The sequence below is a fragment of the Lipophrys pholis genome, assembly GCF_963383615.2.
Source record: "Lipophrys pholis genome assembly, chromosome: 13".
NCBI lineage: Eukaryota > Metazoa > Chordata > Actinopteri > Blenniiformes > Blenniidae > Lipophrys > Lipophrys pholis.
In genome coordinates this window covers 24,723,235-24,744,802 of record NC_137632.1, presented here as the reverse complement: position 1 = coordinate 24,744,802, position 21,568 = coordinate 24,723,235, and the positions used below count along the sequence as shown (strand labels likewise).

At 41.2% G+C, this 21,568-nt stretch overlaps 1 protein-coding gene across 1 annotated transcript in view; it reads right to left on the bottom strand.

Moving 5' to 3' along the window:
* Positions 1–21,568, bottom strand: part of kcnh3 (potassium voltage-gated channel, subfamily H (eag-related), member 3) — a gene marked incomplete at both ends in the record, with an annotated part of 148,162 nt that overhangs the window by 42,353 nt on the left and 84,241 nt on the right. The window contains 2 exons of the mRNA XM_080478226.1: positions 7,140–7,274; positions 12,559–12,792. Coding sequence (XP_080334352.1) covers positions 7,140–7,274; positions 12,559–12,792 — 369 coding nt within the window. The remainder of the gene's footprint in view (positions 1–7,139; positions 7,275–12,558; positions 12,793–21,568) is intronic.

The window sequence follows — 21,568 nt, the reverse complement described above, 5'->3', positions numbered from 1 at the left end:
CAACGGCGAACTTTAAAGCAACACGCCCCGAACACCGTCCAACTTTGAGCGTGAAGTCGACGTCCAAGTGTCGGTTAAGCTTATGTGCCGATATCAGGTATGAAATTGATGTGTTGTCTAACTTACAGGCCCTTTATTGACTTGAGGTGTTCTTAAGGTAGAATCCGCTGGTATGGATTGAAATGTAGAGGTGTACGATAGGACAAAATCAATATTAATGATTCACACTCTCACTGTTACATATCGAGTGCTGGTTTCCTGACAGGAAAATAAATAAAAGATGGAAAAGGTCAGAAATGGATCATATACAAGCAAAGGGATTAGTTTTCTGTCAAGACATCATCCAGGCAGGAAATGCATTGTTTACTCTAGTTCCCCTTTTCATTTCCTCCTTCAATTGTTCCCCTCGTCCACAATATGATGCGATGCTTACAAAGTGCCCACCCGTGTAACCAAATCACTCTGATTTTCAGCGACTAAATTTGATTTGTTTCTAATATCAAGGAGCGATTTCATGCAGTGCAGAAGCAGCGGACAAAGAAAGTGTTTCTGCCTCGGTGGCCTCAGCGTGGTGCAGCTGTCCTGTCTGGATATACATCTGTTCCGACACATTTAGGCAAGAAAAAAACAAAACAAAACAGGAATATATTAGTTAAATTTTTGATAACTGCTCCCGATAAGTCATGGAAATAAATATCAAAATATGAGAATATCTCCAAATGTCAACCGCTCTCATAAGTACAATTTTAAAACTACACTTGAAACTTTTTACCTTCGCCAAGGAGGTTATAAAATCAACTGCGTTTATTTGTCTGCTTGTCTGTCTGTTAACAAGATATCTCAAAAACTAATGAGTTGATCTTCATGAAAATTGGCCCACAGGTGCATTTTGATCGAAGGAAGAACCTATTAAATGTAGGTGGTGATCCGGATCAAAAATATTTACACAAATTTTAATCTCACTATATATTGTTACATGCTTAGTCTGTCACTTTAAATGACGAGTGCATTGTGGGAAATGGAGTTGTAGCATGTTTGTGTTGTTTCTTGTTGTCCCCGTTGTGCTCCGGTGCTATACTGCAAGGTTGAACTATTTAGAAAAAAAGAAGAAGCTCCAATTCCACCTCTGTGGGAACAGAGGAAAATACAACTTTTTAAAAGTGCTCTGACTCAGTCCAGTTGGAAAAGGAGAAAATGCGCCATTTTGAAAATGATCCAATTCCGTCTCCGTGGAAACGCACCGTCTCTGAATTGCTGATACTGCGCATGTGCACCACAGCCGTAGTAAAGACTTCTTCTGCACATGAATTGATGGTAAATTGTGCCCTAACTTTCTCCATTGCTGTTGTTATATATAGTATTGCCTCTAGAGGGAGCCATTGCTCTTAGACTCCCGCTCTGTATGGTGGGATTGTAAAGAGCTAATAATAACCATCAAATTGGACAGGTGACATTTGAATCAGCCGACTAGCTGCAGCATCAGTTCTCTTAAAAAAAGAAAAAGAAAAAGAAAAACTTAACTGAAAACTAATGAGCACCATTTCCAAAATGTCACGCTGCTTCCTTGGAGGAGACACTGAAATAAAACGCCACCGTGACTAACAGAGCCGAAGGAGCTGAGGTCCCGGGATCATCGACTCACATTCAGCTTCCACATGTCGGATAGAAATGGCATTTAGCTGCCAGGAGGTTGATTCTTCATCCTACTGAGCCGAGATCAGGAACACTGAGGCTTTAAAAACAGTGATATGCAATATGTTCTCCTGGTGGGAGTTAGTGAAGGAAACAAGCTGGTCTTACATGTTCGATGATTAATGAGGAGAGTTAATACAGTGAGTAGGTGCCTGAACCCGCTGTGACTGATTATGAAGGTTTTTTTTTTCTTTCATTACAGACGGTTGTTGACTGAGGTCAGAAAAGCCCTCGGAGTCACTCCATCTTGCATTTATTTCCTTCCGATAATTGTGTTTCCAGCTTTTCGCCGCTCTCCTCCACTTCCATCGCGCCAACTAATTCAGTGTTTTGAAAAGCCACGTCACACTGAGCTAAGTGGCAAAAGTGAAGCGTTCAAGCCAGTCGGCAGTCTCCCACCGAGAAGGTAAATGTGAGCGATTGTGTCAAACGTCTCAAAGTTTCTCTTTTAGTTTTTCTGTCCTCTGTCTTTCACGTCACGGCCAGAAACGCTCCATTGAAAAGGATCCAGCATGTTATGTATGCATGTCTTTCCTCTTGAGGTGTCCAAATATAGTCGCTTGAATTCGAAATGCAATAAGTTAGGTGTTGGGTGTGGGGCAATAAGACAGTCAGGCAAATGAGCGAACTCCCAGGCGAGAGGAGAAATTGGGTAAGTGATTACAAGCAGGTGTTAGAGACAAACAATCTCAACGAAATCTTGACAGTCTTCATTGTTCTGCTTCTCTTTTTTTGGTGTCAAATCCTGAAATTATAGCACACGAGTCTGAAAAGGGCTTCAGCTGTGAAGGAATTACTGCTCTCGTCTCAATGTCGGGTGAAAACGCATCGTTTTTACATTTTTGAATCAGAAGAGTTCCACGTGTAGCAACATTTCGAGGGCAGTGAGGCTGAAAATGATGTAGTTGTCATGCCGGGCCACTAGTGGGGGTGCTGGTGTTTGTTTTTTGTAATGCGACCAAACATTAACAATGACGAGGACATTTGTATGGACCGACGACTAAGTGGGATTGAGATCGAGCTCAAGTGTTTATAGAAAGTTGCGTTTCACCCATTTACACATCATATAAACGGAAACCCAGAATACAAGAAAAGTTTCGAGTTTTGACTCGAAAATGTTGCCATGGAAACGGGGCCGAAGAGTGTTCCTGGTATCGCCACGTTTTTTCCATCTCTCCTCTGAAACATCCGAATCTGAATTACTGCTGTGAAACATGGAGCTCATAAACTGGGGCGTGGAATCCAGTTCGACTTCTGGAAATCTCTGAATCAGACATGACAGAAGATGTAAGTTTATATTGCGAGAATAAAAAAAACTGCCACAGGGATTGTTTGTTCACTTCCATTGTGATCTTAAAAGGTGTGTGTGTGTGTGTGTGTGTGTGTGTGTGTGTGTGTGTGTGTGTGTGTGTGTGTGTGTGTGTGTGTTTGTGTGATGCCGGCATCATGTTGTGTAATTTCTGTTGGTTGGTGAAAAGCTGAAAGTGGTAGCTTCACTCCGAATCCAAGAAATATCCAAGCCCCTCGTAATGTCAGATCACCTTTAAAGGATACTGCTCGTCTTTTTATCTGGGACAGAGCGCTCTCATCTTAAGAGATTCTGATTTAATTTTGTGAAGGAACCTTTCCAAATTTAGAAAACCATAATCTCTCCCTTCTGCGTTTTGATAAGAAGCGTGAAAGCAAACTTGACACCTCTTCATTGGTAAACAGCTCATTGGGTGCGCTTTATTGTAAAACAGTGATAAAACAACTGCAGTAAACACAAAGAGGAGAAGTGGGATATTGAAAGTTGCACAAATGAAGAGAGAAACATGCACACGACAGTGTGTTTGTGACAAAACTGAGTTTACAGAAGCACAATCTGAATTTATGATCTATGATCCAACAGATCAGTGGTTCTCAAAATGGGACATTTGGAAGATTATATCTTAATTGAGTTCATGTTTATAAGCTGCAATGCTTTTTTAATGTTTGGAAAATTTGCAAACAGTGGCACAAAAACCACCAAGTCTTTCCTTAAAGCAATGCAATCTTCAGTGTGGACAGTTGTTTTTGATCCTGACAAACTTTCCTTTCTGTGGACATTTTCTTACAAAATGTGTTTATTTAATAAGGATAAAACACATCATTATTATTAACCTAAAGAAGGATGTTTCTTAATCTTAATAAGTTAGTAATTTCTTTTTCTTTAATTAACATTTCTATCAATCAACATTCATTTATAAAGGCTTTTACAACACTCAAGGTGACCAAAGTGCTTTCCAGTAAATTCAGACCATAAAAGAACAGGAGTAAAAACATACACTATATCAAGTATATCTAATGAAATAAAATAAAATAAAATAAAATAAAATAAAATAAAATAAAATAAAATAAAATAAAATAAAATAAAATAAAATAAAATAAAATAAAATAAAATAAAATAAAATTAAATTAAATTAAATTAAATTAAATTAAATATCACCATAGTACTGAGTATTAAAAGCCAGTCTGAATAAATAGGTTTTCAGCCTGGATTTAAGGAGGCCAAAGTCGGTAATGTTGTGTGTGTCGGGGGACAGTGTGTTCCAGAGTCTGGGAACAAATTTAAGAATTCTTCACCTATCTTTAAGAAATGTTTTTATTTCCAACAATAATGTAACATTGCACAGCTACAGGATTCAGTAAGTCAGTTTAATACAGGGGTGTCAAACACATTTTAGTTAAGGAGCCACAAAAAGCTCCATTTCATTTTGAGTCAGCCAGACCTTAAAGTTTTTCTTTGTTGTGTTGAAGAGTGTACGTGATGGAAATGATGATATTTTCTCAAAACCAAACAATCACTATGGAAAATGACTAAAGTGTCAACATGAAGCCAATTTTGATGAAATTTCTGGTGCGGAATACAGTGAAACGTCCACAAAATCTTCTCCTATAGCTGTTGCATTAGGGGTGCTTTTACAAACTCCCCCTGACGGCGTGGCTTTGAGGCGAGTTTGAGAACAACGAGGGAGCCAGCTTTCATGGCACAATCCCCGATATCGCAGCTATTGTCTCAGTGTTGTGTTGTGTCTCCACTCTTGAGAAAGTTTTCAGAAAATCTATGTTTTCTTTGAAATGTTTTTCTATTTGCTTGGTGGTTTTGGTTGGATATGAGCCTCTGGCGGGCCGGCTTTATGTTTGACACCCCAGATTTAGATAAATTGATCAAATCAAGCGTGTCTTCTGCCTTCAGCCTTTTGTTCTTCACAATATGGCTTCACTTATATGCTGAAACTCCTCCTCTGAGCTCATTTTGGTACCGTTACATATGTAACACATCTCCAATCCTCCAACTGTTTTCCACTTCTGCTGTTAGATTTCTCCATGACAGCTTTTGTTGGCTGCCTCCAACAATCTTTATTCATGTCCTGTTTCTCCTCTATCGCCTTCCTTCCTCGTGTCGGATGGTGAATGTGTGTCTGCAGTTCTTGGTTGGAAATCCTTGTAGTACTTTGTTGGGTTTGTACGTCATGTCTGGTGTATCTAAGCACTGATTTTCCACAACACACTGCCCTGATCTCTGTCATTGGACTATTTCACACTTTTGTCAATTTGGAATCTGAGAAAAACATTAAAAGAAAAAAAAAAATCTGTTCCAGCATAGTTGTAGCAGCAGTCGGAAATTTAAATTAGAGCTACGATATTGGTAATTGCTACCACTGTGACACCAAGATGACGCAGTGACTTGAACAAACTCAACCTAATATCAGTGATTGAAAATCTCTGCGACTTCAAACAGAAAAAAAAAAAAAAGAATTCTTGCTCTTTTCAACAAAATTGTAAGATAAAAAAACCCAGAGGTATGAGGTGCTATCAGGAGCACAGATGAGGTAAATCTGTTGGGCTCAAACGGGGTCGGGCCTCTTTGGACCAAACCCGGAGTCGAACCGCCACGTCGCCCCGACGGCCCAGCACGGAGGATGCAACACCACGCCGGCGCTAAAGGTGACATTTATAGATGTCACCGTGAGAGCTGGAGAGAAGAGAAAAATACTGGCAGACAAAGTGAGTCCTCATCTCCGGAGTATTTCCAGCACGGCAATCCAAAGCACAAAGAGAGATTCAAAGGAGAGAAAAAAGTCAAACCTATGATCTGATCAAGTGTGAGACTCTGTGGGAGAGGCAGAGAAACACTTCTCATTCAGGAAAGAAGCCGATACGGGAAGGGTACCAAACAGCTTATCGTTATTGTTAATACTAATATTATATTTGAAGCTTAGTGAAGTAGGATTCATCCTCACACACTAAAACTTCTATATTAGTCATTTAATTAACACTGAAGAAATGTGTTAAAAACAAATTGATGTTTTCTTTAAAATCTTTACAATTTTCTTGGTGGTTTGGTCAGATTGGAGCGTCTTGCAGGCCGGTTTTGGCCCACAGGCTTTACGTCTGACACCTCCTGGTTGAAACTGAAGCCTGAGTCAAGATAATTTAAACTAGATGTAGAACATATTAAAACTATTTCTAATACCTTCAAGTGACAGAGTGGTGTGAAAGATTTCAGCTAAGTGGTGAAGTTAATAGATCTTGTCAAGATAAAATTCTTCTTACGATTATTTTAAGAATCCATTCATTGAGTTAAGGTGTCAAGGTGTAAGGGGATTTATTCAAATTGATTTAAGTTTTTAAAGGTCCCATATAATAAATTTTTTTGACAATTTCACATCGGTGTCAGAGGCCCAACAACATCGTCTTCAAAGTGTATTTCCCCAAATCCAGCCTTGGTCCTGAATTCCAGGCAGTCTAAAAGTCCCTCTCGTGAGCTCAACTGAGAACAGGCTGTTTCTGTGCCTGTACCTTTAAATGCAAATGAACTGTGTTTTGCAGGAGCATTTGCGAGGAAAAAAAAAAAAAGGTGCCTGATAATAATTTAGGGGGCAGAGCTCATCTATCTGTTGGAGGGTCTAAGTGAGTATCCACTGCCAGAGGGAGGGGTTATTTCCTCACATGACGTCACAAAGGGAAAATCTAAAAACTGCCTGAGCATACATACAATGAGCACACATTCGCTAAAGGGTGGAGCGAGCAAGTGAGAGAGATGACAGACTTTCTTCACTTCCTCATACGCAGACTATGGGGACACATATTACATATATAGAAAGAGGATTTTGCATAATATAGAACCTTTAATAGTGTTTTCAGTGTGTCTTGTCTTCATATTGTGTGCATTGAGATGACATATCAGCTGCGTTGTTAGAAATAAACACAATTATGAACTCGCGATAACAAGAAGACGCAGCAACAAACCTCGGTCACAGTCACGCAACCTTTCAGTAAACGGGTCTTTAGTGAAACAGCAACAGAGCCTCTCTCCTCTGGAGAAAACAGCTTTTTCTAACGGACTCTGCCACTTGCTGCTGAAGGATACGGTATGACAGGAACCGGCTGCTTTACGACGTGTTAATTCAAATAGTCCTTACCCATGTCAGGGCCCTGCTCCGGATCCTGGTTCTTCTTCTTGTCTGTGATGTCTTTGTGGGACACGAGGAACAGGACCACCTCTCCCTTCTCATTCTTGATGGGTACGATGTCCAGGAGACACCAGAACTGAGTACCTGCAGAACACATACAGACACTCTCGATTAGGCCTGGGACGATAATCAATGAATCAGGTGTTCGAAAGATAAAGCACAAAATAGAGCACACAAGCAAAAACACTCCCAGACACATCTGGATCACCTCATAAACCCCGACAGTAAACTCACATTTGGCCCAGCAGAGTTAGTCCGATGTCAGCTTCACAAATTGAGCGATTAATTGTGATTAATTAGTCACATTTTAATTTCATTTGTTGCATTTTTTTTATTGTTCCCATCCTTAATGTTAATATAACAAACAATGTTTGTTACTTAAATACTTATAACACTGACTATGTGAATGTGATCTAACTTAATCTAACAAACTGAACTTATTGAGTTATTTGAACATGTTTCTCTCGTCTGTCAATAAGCTCCCTGCTCATATAAAGACCACAGACTGTGATTTCTACAGTTTTTTTGGTCTGCCACTGCTCTTATGTTGAATGCCTCGCCATGTCTGAACTTAAGCCATTAATATAAGAGCAAGATGACAAAAGGCTACCTAATTATCAGACGGATGGATCCAGGAATATCACACAATGCTGCACGGGAGACCTTCGCTGGAGAAGCTGGATACACTAATTGCAGCATTAGTTGCTCTATGCACCCGGCCGTCTGCAGATGTGGTATACCGACCGAAGTGACATGCGAGGCAGCAATCACAAAATCATACTCAGTACTTTGGTTCTAATCCCCATGATTTACTGCGGATGTATATAATTTAAGGTACGGCCTCCAGAAATGCTTCAAATCAGATGCTCGGAGAGGAAAATGCGGTGAAAGCAACAACATCACTGACAACAGCAAACATTCATGTTGCGTTCACTCAATTTGCTCTCTTACATCCTGTTTACACGAAGATATAACGTGGTTTTTTTTTGTTTTTTTTAAAGTTGCGATTCCACTGTTTTCACAGGGTTTAAAAATCTAAAAAATAATCCCTCTTGGGAGCCATTTTCAAAAAGTTGCATCTTCAGTGATTCCCGGTCGCCGTTGTCGTGTAAACAGACATCAAAAACGCAATGAAGATTTTGGATTTTTGCTTGAAAACAGGTCTTTAGATGCCTCCAAAGACGCCGATGCTTACTGGTGTCATGCGCAGCTATCAGTGCTGTTTTCTCGCTGCTTTCCCCAGTTCTCTCCATACACCCCCATGAGTAGTTTTCCATGTGCTGCGAATGCTGAGTTCCCTTTAAAGTGCCACACATATATGGCTCTGCCGAGAACTGGATGATTCCTCTGATTGCCTCACCGGGAGCTCTGATCGATCTTCTGTCCGACCTGCATTATTTAAGCCTCCTGTCTTTGTGACGTTATCCCTCAGAGGAGCCTTGCAGGTGTTAAGAACTTCAATCAAGTGTGAACGTCGTTAAATCTTTAACCGATATGACGAATGTGTTTCACCTCCATCTATAAAACAAAGATATCTATTCAATTTTATTGAAGACAGACATCTTGAAATTTTAAAAGCGATTTTCCAAAAGGAGCTGCAGTTTTTGCATCGGGGATAAATAATCGATTCGATGGGGACATTTGTCTCAACATCATCCACGCAGACGCCACTTTGTCCAACAAAATAGTTGATTTCCACTGCAGATACTGGTTCGTTCAAATGGTTTGAGTCTCTTGCTGATGACCAGGAAAAAAGATGAATACTGCATGAGCGAAAGAAAGTGACCCGCTTGTTTTGTGTTGCATTAATGCAAGAAATCGGGTTAAAAACAGATGTTTGGATTTTTCTCTTATTCACCTGGACTCCATGACCCATGGCACAGCCGGCCGGCTTCGGAACGCCGTATATGGTTTCCTGCAGCCGCCGCACATGTAAATAATGCATTTGAACAAGCAGCGGAGAAGCCTCAATAAAAACATGAGGCGCTCTGAGCTGGGGTTTTGTCCCCGTGTGACTGGAACATGACAGCAAACGACCGCAGTGGAAAGATCACGTTCTGTCTGCCGTTTCACCTTCGCCACGTAATTCTAACTAAGGCTGATGGAAATTAGATGAATCTGCGGGAATAATTCCACAGTGGCGATTATTTAAAATCTGTTAAAATAAAGTGGAAAACTATTTAAATTCTCATAGAATAAAAAAAGGGATGCACCGATACCACTTTTGAAAGGACTAGTTTTAATGTCCCCCTAATATAAATACCAGGATCCAAGTTCATACTGCTGCTGAAGTGCAATTTTATCCGCAGGTTATATATTGTAGACTTGTACACTGTACTGTGCAAGAACTTTCCTCTTTAACTAATATCACTTCAAATATTGAATTATTTTTTTTTAAATCAAGACCAATTTGTGTCTTAACTTTGAAAATGTACTTAGTGGCTTTAATTACTAGTTAAAGGTGGAGAAAATATCTGAAAAATCTTTAGTATGGAGGTCTAAATGTGCGAAAATTAAATAAATAAATAATGAATTAATTGTGTCATTAATTAATTAAAATTTTGATTAAATATATAAATATGTAATTTATTCAAATACCAATTAGTTTCATGCAAAAGAAAAAAAAACTATTAGATGGATGAAATAAATAATTAAATAGTGAAATAATTATACACGGGTTTTTTTTGTTTACATACGATGAATTGGTATTTTAATGAATTATTGACACGTTTATATATTTAACTCAGATTTTAATTAATTAATGACACATTTAATAAATCATTTGATGGTGTACTTATTTATTTAATTTTGGAGCATTTAGTCCTCCATCTTTTAGAGGTGTCAGAAGCAGGAAAATTTGTTTTTGGAGTCTCGACTAAAATAATCTTCAAGAGATATTTAAGTGGAGCATATTGACACGAGACGCTTCAAAAAACGTTCCACATTTGACATAAAATTTCTGCAGCCACTATCTGGAATCTAATCTACACAGAACATGGAGCTGCGTTTGCTTTTCCATCAAATGTAGGAATAATAAATGCTCCCGATTGCATCAGAAATTTGACGCCATATTACAAGGACATAAAAAAGGAACTTCACTGTGAGATATGTTTGGTAGAAGTATTTGGTCCAGATCCATCAGAATGAGCAAATAGATCTGAGTTCAGGAACGTTGTTTTCCTGAATCATCGGTGTCAAACACATTTTTAATTCAGGGGGCTGCGTTCAGCATGGGCTTACATGTGGGAAATACGGTGTTTGAAACTGCTTGAGGATGGCAGAAGTTTGTGTCGGGAGTGAAGTTTGGCATCGGGTCTGGAACGCGCTGCTCCGCTCATTTCGCGCCGTAACATTTACAAACATTCCCGGGCAGGTGATGCGGGACCCACCGGGCCCTGTGTCATTTACGCCCCGAACATAGTGTGAAGTTCTGGTAAAAGTCCAGTGTGAGTCACCTCACTGCTCTGACTGTTCCTGTGGGGAGCGCATGCCTCTACTGGGCCGAGTTGGGCCTGGGTGCGCTTTGCTGTATCTTACTTCCCCGTCCCGTCCTGACACGAACAGCACAGTGGAACCGTGGCTTTTGAAACAGTACTTCACCTGTCTCAGATCAGACGGAGCAGTCCATTATCTGTAGGCGTGTACTGTTTATATATTAATTTAAACATAATTTTGTTGCATGGTAAAATTAAATGTGTATTGCATATATATAGTTGACATTTTGCCATCATTTTATTCTTAGTTATGTCTATTTATTTCTTAATGTTTGATGATTGTTTATCTAGTGCGCTTCAAATACCCCTTACGGTCTTGGTTCAGCCCACCCTGTGGCTCGGCTTATTTGAAGGGGTCATACTGATCAGCTTTTCAACACTTTCACATGGTCTCATTGGTCCAGAATCATTGTGTTCAAAGTTTATTGCCTCAAATCCAGCTTTTCCTGGATTTTTATCCATTTGAATATTGGATTATATGAACTTCATTCAGAATCGAAAATGTACAAAATATTTCTGAAACTAAAACGATGCATTTTCACTTGAACTGTTGTTTTGTAAACGGGACCTGCTGGCTAACTCCTGCAGGCCACAAGCATAATTCTCTGAGTTTTTATTCAGACTATTTGATTATCATGACAACATTCTCATCATGTAATTTCATTTTTATTTTTTGTTATACTATCTTTAAAGCTGCGCTGTAAATGTGGTAAATTTGTCGTATCATTTTGAGCCGTTTCCCTGTTTTTTTACTGGCGTTTGATTAAAAGGCTTTTCTGCACGGCAAATAGTAAATCATCTTGACATGAATTTTTTATGATTATGTACTGAGGGAATAAAAGGCAATTTTGAAATTGTGCCCCAGGCTGTGGAAAGTGAACTGTGCTGATCTCGCCTGCAGAACTGCTAACGTGTTTGTATGAGCTCGTGGAGAGCTGATAAAAGCTACTGAATGGTGATTTTGGTGCCTTTGTTAGAAACAGGCTTTTATACCCTTCTGTTGCTCTTTGTTAAGGGCTTGTATCTCAGAGAAGCACGTGTCCCCCCCCCCCCCCCCCCCCCCCAACCGCTTCTCCTCCATCTTCACATCCCCTTATTTTTCATTCCACTGAGCTTCTGCCGTCTCATTCTGTTTTTCATCATCAATACCAGCCTTGATTCATTTATAATTAATATAGTGAATAAATGAGAGGCTGTTTTTTTTTTTTGTTTTATTTCCCTCAGGAGTTTTCATTTTCTTTTGTTGCTGTTACCCTCACTCTCTCTTTCTCTAATGCTCTCTCGCATGCCAAATCAATACAAGTCACTGGATCACATTCAGAATTTCGATCCAATGTTTCATCTACCTTCTTTTCTGGTTCTCAGGTCAGGGTCAGCCGACGATGGCCGAAAGGCAGGATGGAGTCTGCACATGTAGCTACTACTTCTGAGACAAAGTTCACACGACAACCTCTCAAGTGAAAACGCATGTTGTTTTTTCACTTTGAAAAAAATCTTGGTTTACACAGCAGTGTTTTGAAAACAATGTCCATTTATAGGAAGTTGTAGTTAGAATGCCAGGCCACAAGTTGGTGTTGTTGTTTGTTTTTGTAATGAAACTACACAACGTAAGTTGGGCGACCAACGCAGTTAGCTGAGAAGGTTATGTTTCCGCCTGTGTGTATTTATTTATTTATTGGCTTGTATGTATGTAAAACTACCCACCCCAATTGCATGAAATTTTACCTGACCTACCTAATTAGCATTGATATGAGCTAATGGCTATCATGCTAACGATGCTTGGTGAAAATATGCGTTTTACCGAGGGTCCGCTCTAGTTTATTTTTGGTCTTAAGGGTGTAAATGTTATGTGGTTAACCAGTTTGCGGCCTCACCTTCCTTCTTGTAGAAGACCAGCTCCGTCTTGAACTCCCGCCTGTCGTCCAGGGCTCCTTGGATCTGAGCGGTCGAACGGTCGCTGGTTTCCGGGCCGTACAGGAAGTGACACGCGCAGCTCTTCTGCATGAGCTCGGCCCGGGCGTAACCGGTGAGCTCGCAGAAACCGTCGGAGCAGTAGACGATGGGGTAGAGCGACTGCACCTGGGCGTTTCCCAGGACAAAGTTACTGTCTGTGGAAGGAAGGAGAAAGAGCGACTGATGAGAGGCCGTGACGGACCAACGGGAAAAACAATCAGTTCGAGTCAGAAACTTTAACTCCTTGTTCAAATTTTTAATTTCCCCCATTCTAATGTGTGTATGTATTCATCCATCCAAATTGTTCCTCGCTTTATTCAAATGTGAGTTGTGCCGCAGGCTGCAGCCAGTCCCAGTCGGTGCTGGACGAAGTCAAAGAACAACCTGGACAAGTTGGCACTTCATCACATTCACACCTGCAGGCGATTTAGAGTCAACAGGTAACCTTAAAGGAGTCATATTATCCAGCTTTTCAACACTTTCACATGGTCTCATTGGTTCCCCTAACATGCGTCTGGGGCTGCATTATGAGTGTTTCCTGTATTAACAATGTGCTGAGCTTTAATTGAGAACTTTAGTGTCGTGTAAATACTCCAAAGACCTTTAAAGTCCTGCCAAGACTAAACCTGGGAGGATATCGGCATTAACTTCAGACACATTTCCAGCTTTGCTGGTAAAATATTTGTACACTTTTATTTCAGTATCTGATATCAAGCATTAAAACAAACAAAGATCCTCAAAACCAACTAAAACAGGCACTCGGTAAAGCGCATACCTTCGCCAACACCACATCTGTCACCATGGAAACCAATAAATCACAAGGTTTTTTTGATCCGCCACAACACTCCTTCCATAATTTAACCAGCTAACCAGCATAATGATGTCACTGCATCAAGTGGCATGTCAGAGAATAGGGAATTGAAAATTTATTAAAACTATGATGAAAATATGTCTTTGACCTTTACGTGTCCTACACCTTCACTTGTGACCCAATAGCTCCCAAAATGTATTGGAGCCATCAGTGGATAATGAAAAATCATCCCGAGAAAGTTCTGGCAATTCGGGTAAACAGTTGGTAAAATACAAACGGTAACGAAAGTAACAGCCGATATTCAGGGTGATTCATGTGAACGCAGCCTCGTGCTGAGAGAGAAGGAGGAGGGAAACGCAGCTGCCGGCTTCCGGAGTGAGGAAGCTGCCCGGGAGCAGGAAGGAGGATCGATCAGGAGGAGTAAACACGGGCAGGATTCGTCACAAAACCCGATAAGCTCCCATTAATTGATGCAGCTGACGGCGCACACGCCCACTCTCCTGTAAGGACCTGGAGTACAGGCGGGAACACGCCCCACACACACCCCTGCTGCTTACTGGCTTCACACACACACGACACACACACCCACATCGTGTGTGTGTGTGTGTGTGTGTGTGTGTGTGTGTGTGTGTGTGTGTGTGTGTGTGTTTGTAATTACCAAGTGGAAGATTTTTGCCACAGCACATCGGGGCAAGACCCTCGAGTCCCCCGACTTTAATGTTTCATGACCCTAATGGTGATGTGTGACCGTCTGCTCTGCTTCAAGCTCTTATGGAGGAATCAAAAGTTGAACTCAGAAAATGAGGGTTTTTTTTTTTTTCAGCTTTTTTTGTCCATTCTGACCTAAATTTTCCCCTTCAAGAAATGTATGTGAACGTCTGTGTTACTTCTCGGGAGGATTGTGTGTGTTAATCGTGAAGACACGGACGCCTCGAAAGTTCTATTGTCTGTGCAACGATCTCCAGAGACTCTGATGCAGACATCTTCTAATCAGTAATGCAGAGGCCCGACCCGATGTGGAAACCAAGCATTGTTTTTAATTTACAGGATAACGCGTCACCCAATTCACAATTATATTTTGCTTAACAAAACTGCAAATAAAAACCAAAAGACTCTGAAATACAATATAAACACCACAAAATAAAGTGAATGAATAGCAAACTTTAAATACATCAGTCGCATAAAATGATTGAAATAACCACACAATAGGCACACAGTAACTCCATTCTTAAGCATATAAGTATTTACACAAACTAAATAAAATAGCTATTTACAAAAGGACTTATTTGCTGTAATATTACCTGGGCATTGCTTTATATATTAAACAATTTGAGCTTTTATATTTTCCATCAACTAGTTTTAATGTAAATATATTAAAGGTAAATCCCCCCCCCCGATGTTATGGCGCCCCCTGGAGGCCGTGGCGCCTGTAGCATTTGCCTATAAGGCCCAATGGGCCGGGCGGCTCTGCTGTATTGTGACGGATTACATTCTACAGGGAGTATAAAAGTAAATAAACTCATTAACTTTCCAATTATTTTATTACAAAATTGCTTCTGGGGTGAAAACTGGGTATTGAATAAGAGGATACATGTTCGCCCTGCAATCCATCTCGTTAGCTAATTATTTAACCCCCCGGAGGCCGGGACTGCAGACAGACGCCCACAGAAACACTAAACAAGGTGACGACCACCTTCCTCAGGGTGTCGGGCGGAGTTTGTGCGTCCTCGCTCCCTGGATCCGCCGGGACTCGATCCTGATGTCATTCAGCTCTCTGGGCTCGGACGCGTGCACAGTAAACAACAACGTGAAACTCACGGGCTGTTTACCCAACGGAGTGAACGTGCACATATTATGTAATCCACCGCCTGTAGTCTGGGGGATTAGTTGGTGCAGAATTGTGCATCAGAAACTAACGAAAAGATCTTGAATGTAAAGGGTTAAGTTCTGACTGGTCCATGAGGAAAATGTAGAATGGTAGTGATAATAGACATTAAAAAAAAAGAAGCCATTTTTTACATTGTCCAATCACAACTTCAACAACCACCAAATGATTTATCGAAACCCAAATTATTTGGCACTTGCCCCGATTTAAAATCGTATTTTTAGATAATTTCACTTGTTTCAAAAGTTGTTTACTTATTTTTAGTACTTGACTTTACAGCATAACGGTGAATCTGAATATGAGCGCAGACCTTTGTTCGACGCTAACTCGGCAGGTCAGGTGGCTACATCACAGTGTGGAACACTGAGTGGGGAGCGTCTCCGTGGCAACAGATGCTGATCTCCTTGGAACTCCTGATTTTTTTTGATTTGTAAGCAGTTAGCCGCTAAAGCCTTCATCTAACCTTCGTTTCAAAGGTTACGGCACCACATTCATTTTTAGTGGAAAGTGAGAAAAAAAACCAAAACCCCAGCTCGTTCTGCGGAGATGATCTGTATAAATGTATTCACTTTTATGTGAATTACCTGCAGAAGCCAGAACTAACATGGGAGTCTTCCTACAGGTGTGTTCGTCCGGCAGTGGCTCGGTTTCACCTGCTGAGTTTATTCATTGCAGTTTCTTCTCTGTTGCATTTTGCCTCCAGCTTGCATCTAAATCCAGAGCCTCTTTTAATGAGCGGCTGGCTGTTATGTCACTCTCCGGGAGGTCAGACGGGGCCGTCAGCGACTTGAGTTACAAATGAAAAAGTGCTGCGGTCCGACCTCGTGTCCGAGAATAGTTACAGCGTCTGTCTTGTATTGCTGCTGCCGCTGCTGCTGCTGCCACTGCTGCCGCTGCTGCTGTTGCTGCTGCTGCTGCTGCAGAGACTGGAATTATAATCTCACTGCACAAGAACCATTGTGAATCTCATCTTCGGCTTGACATCTTCATTACAAGAGACTGAATCAAACCAAACGGTTTGTAATTGAACCATACAAGACTGAATAGAAAAAAAGCCTCTTTTCAAAGATTCTAATCCTGATTTCATTTCAGATACCTGTCGATATAAATAGGCCAAAATAAAACAAACTAAATGAGCTTCACATCGTCCTCACCAGGAAAGAAAACTCAAGCAACAACGATGAGGATTTAATTCACTCATGAAGAATGAAGCCCGGAAACGCACACAAAGTTAATTTGCTGAAGTATTGTCTCACTTCCTTAGCAACAAGCAGAGTACCCCCCCCCCCCCCCCACCACCTCACATCAAGCTCACGTTAACGCCCAAGCTCTTACTTGTGGTTCGTGTGCTTGAAGGAGTGATTGTATGAGCCAATTGTCCAGAAGATGAGTCTGCACATCCTCAGTTTGGAGAAGCTGCTGCTAAGGGAAGACGAGCACACGGCTGCGACGCGGCAACTTCACATCAAGTGAAAATGGAGTATATGGAGGCCTTTCATTCAATATATTAAAGATCTGCATCGAACAGAGCAACGCGACGGAGCAACCCCAAACGCTCGAATTCAAATGTTTTTATTTTCTGCCTAAATTTCAGGTATTAATTTAGTAATGTTTAAAAGTCATATATAAATATTTTTTGAAACATCTAACTTTAATTTGAGTAGATTACGTTTAGATAAGGTGGGAGAAGTTGTTTTTTTGTGTGCAGCAACTCATTTTCAATATGATTGTGTAACAAATTATATCTGTACTTTTGTTTTTGTATAAATGAAAATGTTGCGGCAAACTCACGTGAAAACGGGAAACTTTCATCGTGCTTGGGGATTCGTTCACGAGACAACGGAGCTCTGAGACGCTGAGACACTTTTTGAGGACCTCCCAAGGTGGAACTTTTTGAAAACGTTGAAAACGTGAAATTCAACCACCTCTGATGCACACCGTAGTAAATAGTTCTTCTGCACACTCTTAATTTTTTTTGTTTAATTAATTTTTGCCTAGATTTTAGTTTTTAACTTAATCATACTTAAAAATCTATTTTTTTTTTTTGGGGGGGGGCATCTAATTTTAATTTGGGCAGATAATGTTTTGAAAAGGAGATTATGTTTTGAAAATTTTTTTTTTTTTTAGTTTTTTCTTCATCTCCAGCAACTAATTTTCAATATGATTGTGTAATAAAATATATATTTGAGAAGCTGTCCAAACAAAGGACTTGTAGTATTTTAAAACTCATTCCTTTTATCTTAAAAGCTGAAATCTGAAGAATATAAAGTGTGAATATTTGAATTTTGATTCAGACTTCGATGTAAACTTAAAGGAACTTTTAACAACAAGACATTTTGTTCAGGCAGAATCATGGTTGAATTCCAATACAATTCATAGAACTCATGAATTAATGAAGTCCTTACTACAGCCTCTGAAGTTAAAGCCACAGTGGAGTGAGAGGAAACACTATATATTTTATCAATATATATTTTACGAATGTGAATTGAATGTGTGAGTGTGAGGGGATCAAAAGTTAAGCCCGTGGCAGGAGTTTATCCATACGGCCGTTCCCTTCTTGTTATAGCACATCTGCCCTGAAAGGTCCGCTCGGGCTGCTGTGAAGTGCTTTGACAGGCAGGTCGTCCTGCACATCAAAGACCACATCCCGATCCGTCTGGACCCCCTCCAGACAGTATTCCCCTGCCAACCTTCACTTCCCTCCGTCCGGCCCTCACACACGCTGAAAATAATACATGTGGCGGTGTGTGTGTGTGTGTGTATGTGTGTGTGTGTCACCACTCCTGAGCTGGAGCGCATCAATCTGTAAAGTGATATTATGAACCCTCGCAGGTAGCTGGTGACCCTCAGTGTTCATGCGTGATCACCCCGGGCCATGCATTCATCATAGGGCTGCACTTTAGTTGACCTTGGCCTTCCAATAAAATACCGTCCCATCAACGATATGAACAAAGCACTCATGGTGAATTTGCTGACATCAACACCAACACAGGAAAACTATCATTCATCCTGTAAAGAGGTCCGGCAGAAAGGCTCAACAACAGCAAATGTGTGACATTATCAAGTGAAAATGGAAAATTCCGTTATGTTTTTCAGGGTCGGTTTACACGACAACATTGCTCGGAGCCACTGAAAACGTAACTTTTTAAAATCGCTCCAACTCCGTCTCCGTAGAAATGGGGTGGAAACGTAACTTTTTTACTGATGTGCACCATGGCTGTGGTGACTAGTCGTTCTGCACATGCTCAGTAGACGGACAATAAGAACAATTTTCGGAAACAAAAAACGGACAAATTATGTATTTCCACTTCCAAGCAGGGCCTCAGTCAGAAAATTCTAAAGATGGATGGATGGATGGATGGATGGATGGATGGATGGATGGATGGATGGATGGATGACAAACCTAAAGCTCCACATTCCCATTTGCTGACTAATTGTGAGACTTATTCTCTGATCCCGATTTCCACCCAAAACCCCTGGTGTACAGCATCACCGACTCCACAGGCTTGAGCAAACACACACACACACACACACACACACACACACACACACACACACACACACACACACACACACACACACACACACACACACACACACACACACACACACACACACACACACACACACACACACACACACACACACACACACACACACAACTAGTTCCAGTAGCCCAAGTGGAGTAGAAATAGAAAATCCTCCAAATGGACATTCAGGTGAATAACTGAGCCTTGTCTGGTTTGAACCTGCAGTCCGTTTTCTCACTTTGGACCATGTTTTGGTAAATACATGTAACCAGCAACACCCATTACAATTTGGCTCATATGCAGGTTGCTCATTTTCTTATGATCGTACCTTCATAATCCATCAGGGTAATCCATCCTAGTCAGTCCAGTAAACACTCTTTTATAGTCATGATTGCACAGTGGCCTGTATATTTACTGTCTGTCCTTGGCGTCATGTGTTCGGTCATTACTGTATCTGTCTCACTCGGTCAACATCCACACTTCCAGCTCGGCTCTGCGCTGTCAGCATCAGGTCCGTTACACAGTCGCTCTCAGGACCTTTGAAACGGGTGGGACAGAAATGAAATGAGTATTCCTCACAACATCGGCGTTCCCCAGGTGTCACCTAATCCTTCTCCAAGATAACATCACCTCCAGCGATCTGCGCTGGGCGCTCTGATGGATCCTGGGGCGTAGGAACTGTCTGTCAGGGTGAACGATTGTGAAGACAATCCGTCAGCTGGAGTTCTTCTTCTGCTGTCAGGGGATTTTCAAATGAGCACAGAAGAAGGAAGCAAGAAGTTTTTATATTTTCATTTCAGACAAGTTTCTGGGTTATACGGAAAATTATGTCTGTTTCCATAGAAACGGCAGAAATACTGAAATCGATGTAGTTCAGTATATAGCATCTTCCTCCAATAACATCCAGATTATAGAGCATCTTCCTCCACTAACATCCAGATTATAGAGCATCCTCCCCAATCAACATCCAGATTATAGAGCATCTTCCTACACTAACATCCAGATTATAGAGCATCTTCCTCCACTAACATCCAAATTACAGAGCATCTTCCTCCAATAGCATCCAGATTACAGAGTATCGTCCTCAACTAACATTCAGATTATAGAGCATCTTCCTCCAATATCATCCAGATTATAGAGCATCTTTATCCCACTGACTGAAATAATTTAATCTGAATTTAACGAGAGAATCCCACATAGTGCTGGCAGGTCAGCTAATCTGTCACAGCAACACTACAATAATCTGCACATTAAGGAATTTCTTCTTCTCATTTTAGAGCATCCGGCTCAGAGAGAAAGGTACCTCCTCGTCTTGATGGGAAAAATTAATGAGACGATGAAAGAAATGGAAGTCGGTGATAAGAAAATCCAGCTGCGTAAATCTTTCGTAACACACTGACTTTGGCAGAAGAAGTTCCAGGAGCTCCTTGAAGGACTGTTATTTCTCATGTCTGCGAACCACCGACACAAAACATAACGACTTTCTCACTGCGCCCAATCACTTCATGGTGGAAATCAAAGAAATAACGTTATCGGGTCCTTTATGACTGGCAGGTATCAAAGTCCTCTGAGACTAATTTGGCAGACTGACTTTAGATAAGGAAAATGTTGTGCCAACAGAAAGCACTGAAGGTGCTGGGAGGCCCGTTTAATCGTGTGTGAAGCACTTTGAGCTGCACTAACCTCCATGAAATGTGTCACATGGAAGATTGACTGATTTACTGATTTACTGCTGCTGCTGCTGCTGCTGCCAACAAGTGGAGGCACTTTGCAGCGTTTTTAAGATGAATACACTTAATTTCTTTATGCTCCCCGTCTCTGTTTAAGTCTGTCTCAGATGCACTCGCTATTGTTTTGAGAATGCATGCTGCTGTGCATCAAGCAGTCTGGTCTTTAAGGGAAATAAGTTACACAAATTTGATGTTTTGCGAAGGTAATTACTGCACCCGGGGGGGTGTTCGGTCTATGATTGACACTGGGTGTTAAAGTAGAAGCAGAGATGGACCGTTGAGGGATCCATCTTGAAAATACGCCTGAGGGCACGGCGGCCGCGCGGCTTTGATGAATAATCTAACACACTGGCCTGGCAACAACTCCAGATGATTACAGGATTGGACCGTGCGTGTCAGTTTACGTGAACGAGACGGAGAGATGTGAGGGCGCCGCTCCCGCTGCTCCTATCGATCACCGAGCTGCTCTGTTATTGGATTACCGGGGCAGGCCGACCAACTTGTGATTGGATCGTTCCCCCACCTCCTCCAACTCGTGATCGGATTAGGGAACATCTGCACGAGCTGGAGTGATTGAGAAAATGCACACGCAAACAGGCTAATGCGGTTAGCAAAGCTTATGGACGGGGTGTGACTTGTGATAAAAGCAGAAGGAGGGGACGTGACGGTGTCCTCAGATTTGATTTGATCTTAATTATGCCTCGTTTGTTGTGTTTCTTAATCTACGTCTGATTGCCGACTCATACTCCCCAGGAACAAGATGAAAGTTCCGTTGCCATGGAAACGGGCCACCAAAACACAGACAAAATTTTACGTTTTCACTTGAAAACATCGTCGCATAAACGGAGTCTCGAGCCAGCGGCTTGAATGCTCTTCTTCCCGAAGCATCACATGCCTCATTATGCTCTCCGACCAACCGTCCATCTTTGATGTCACTTTGCCCAATCTTTAGAGGCGGTGGTCGCTCCAACAATT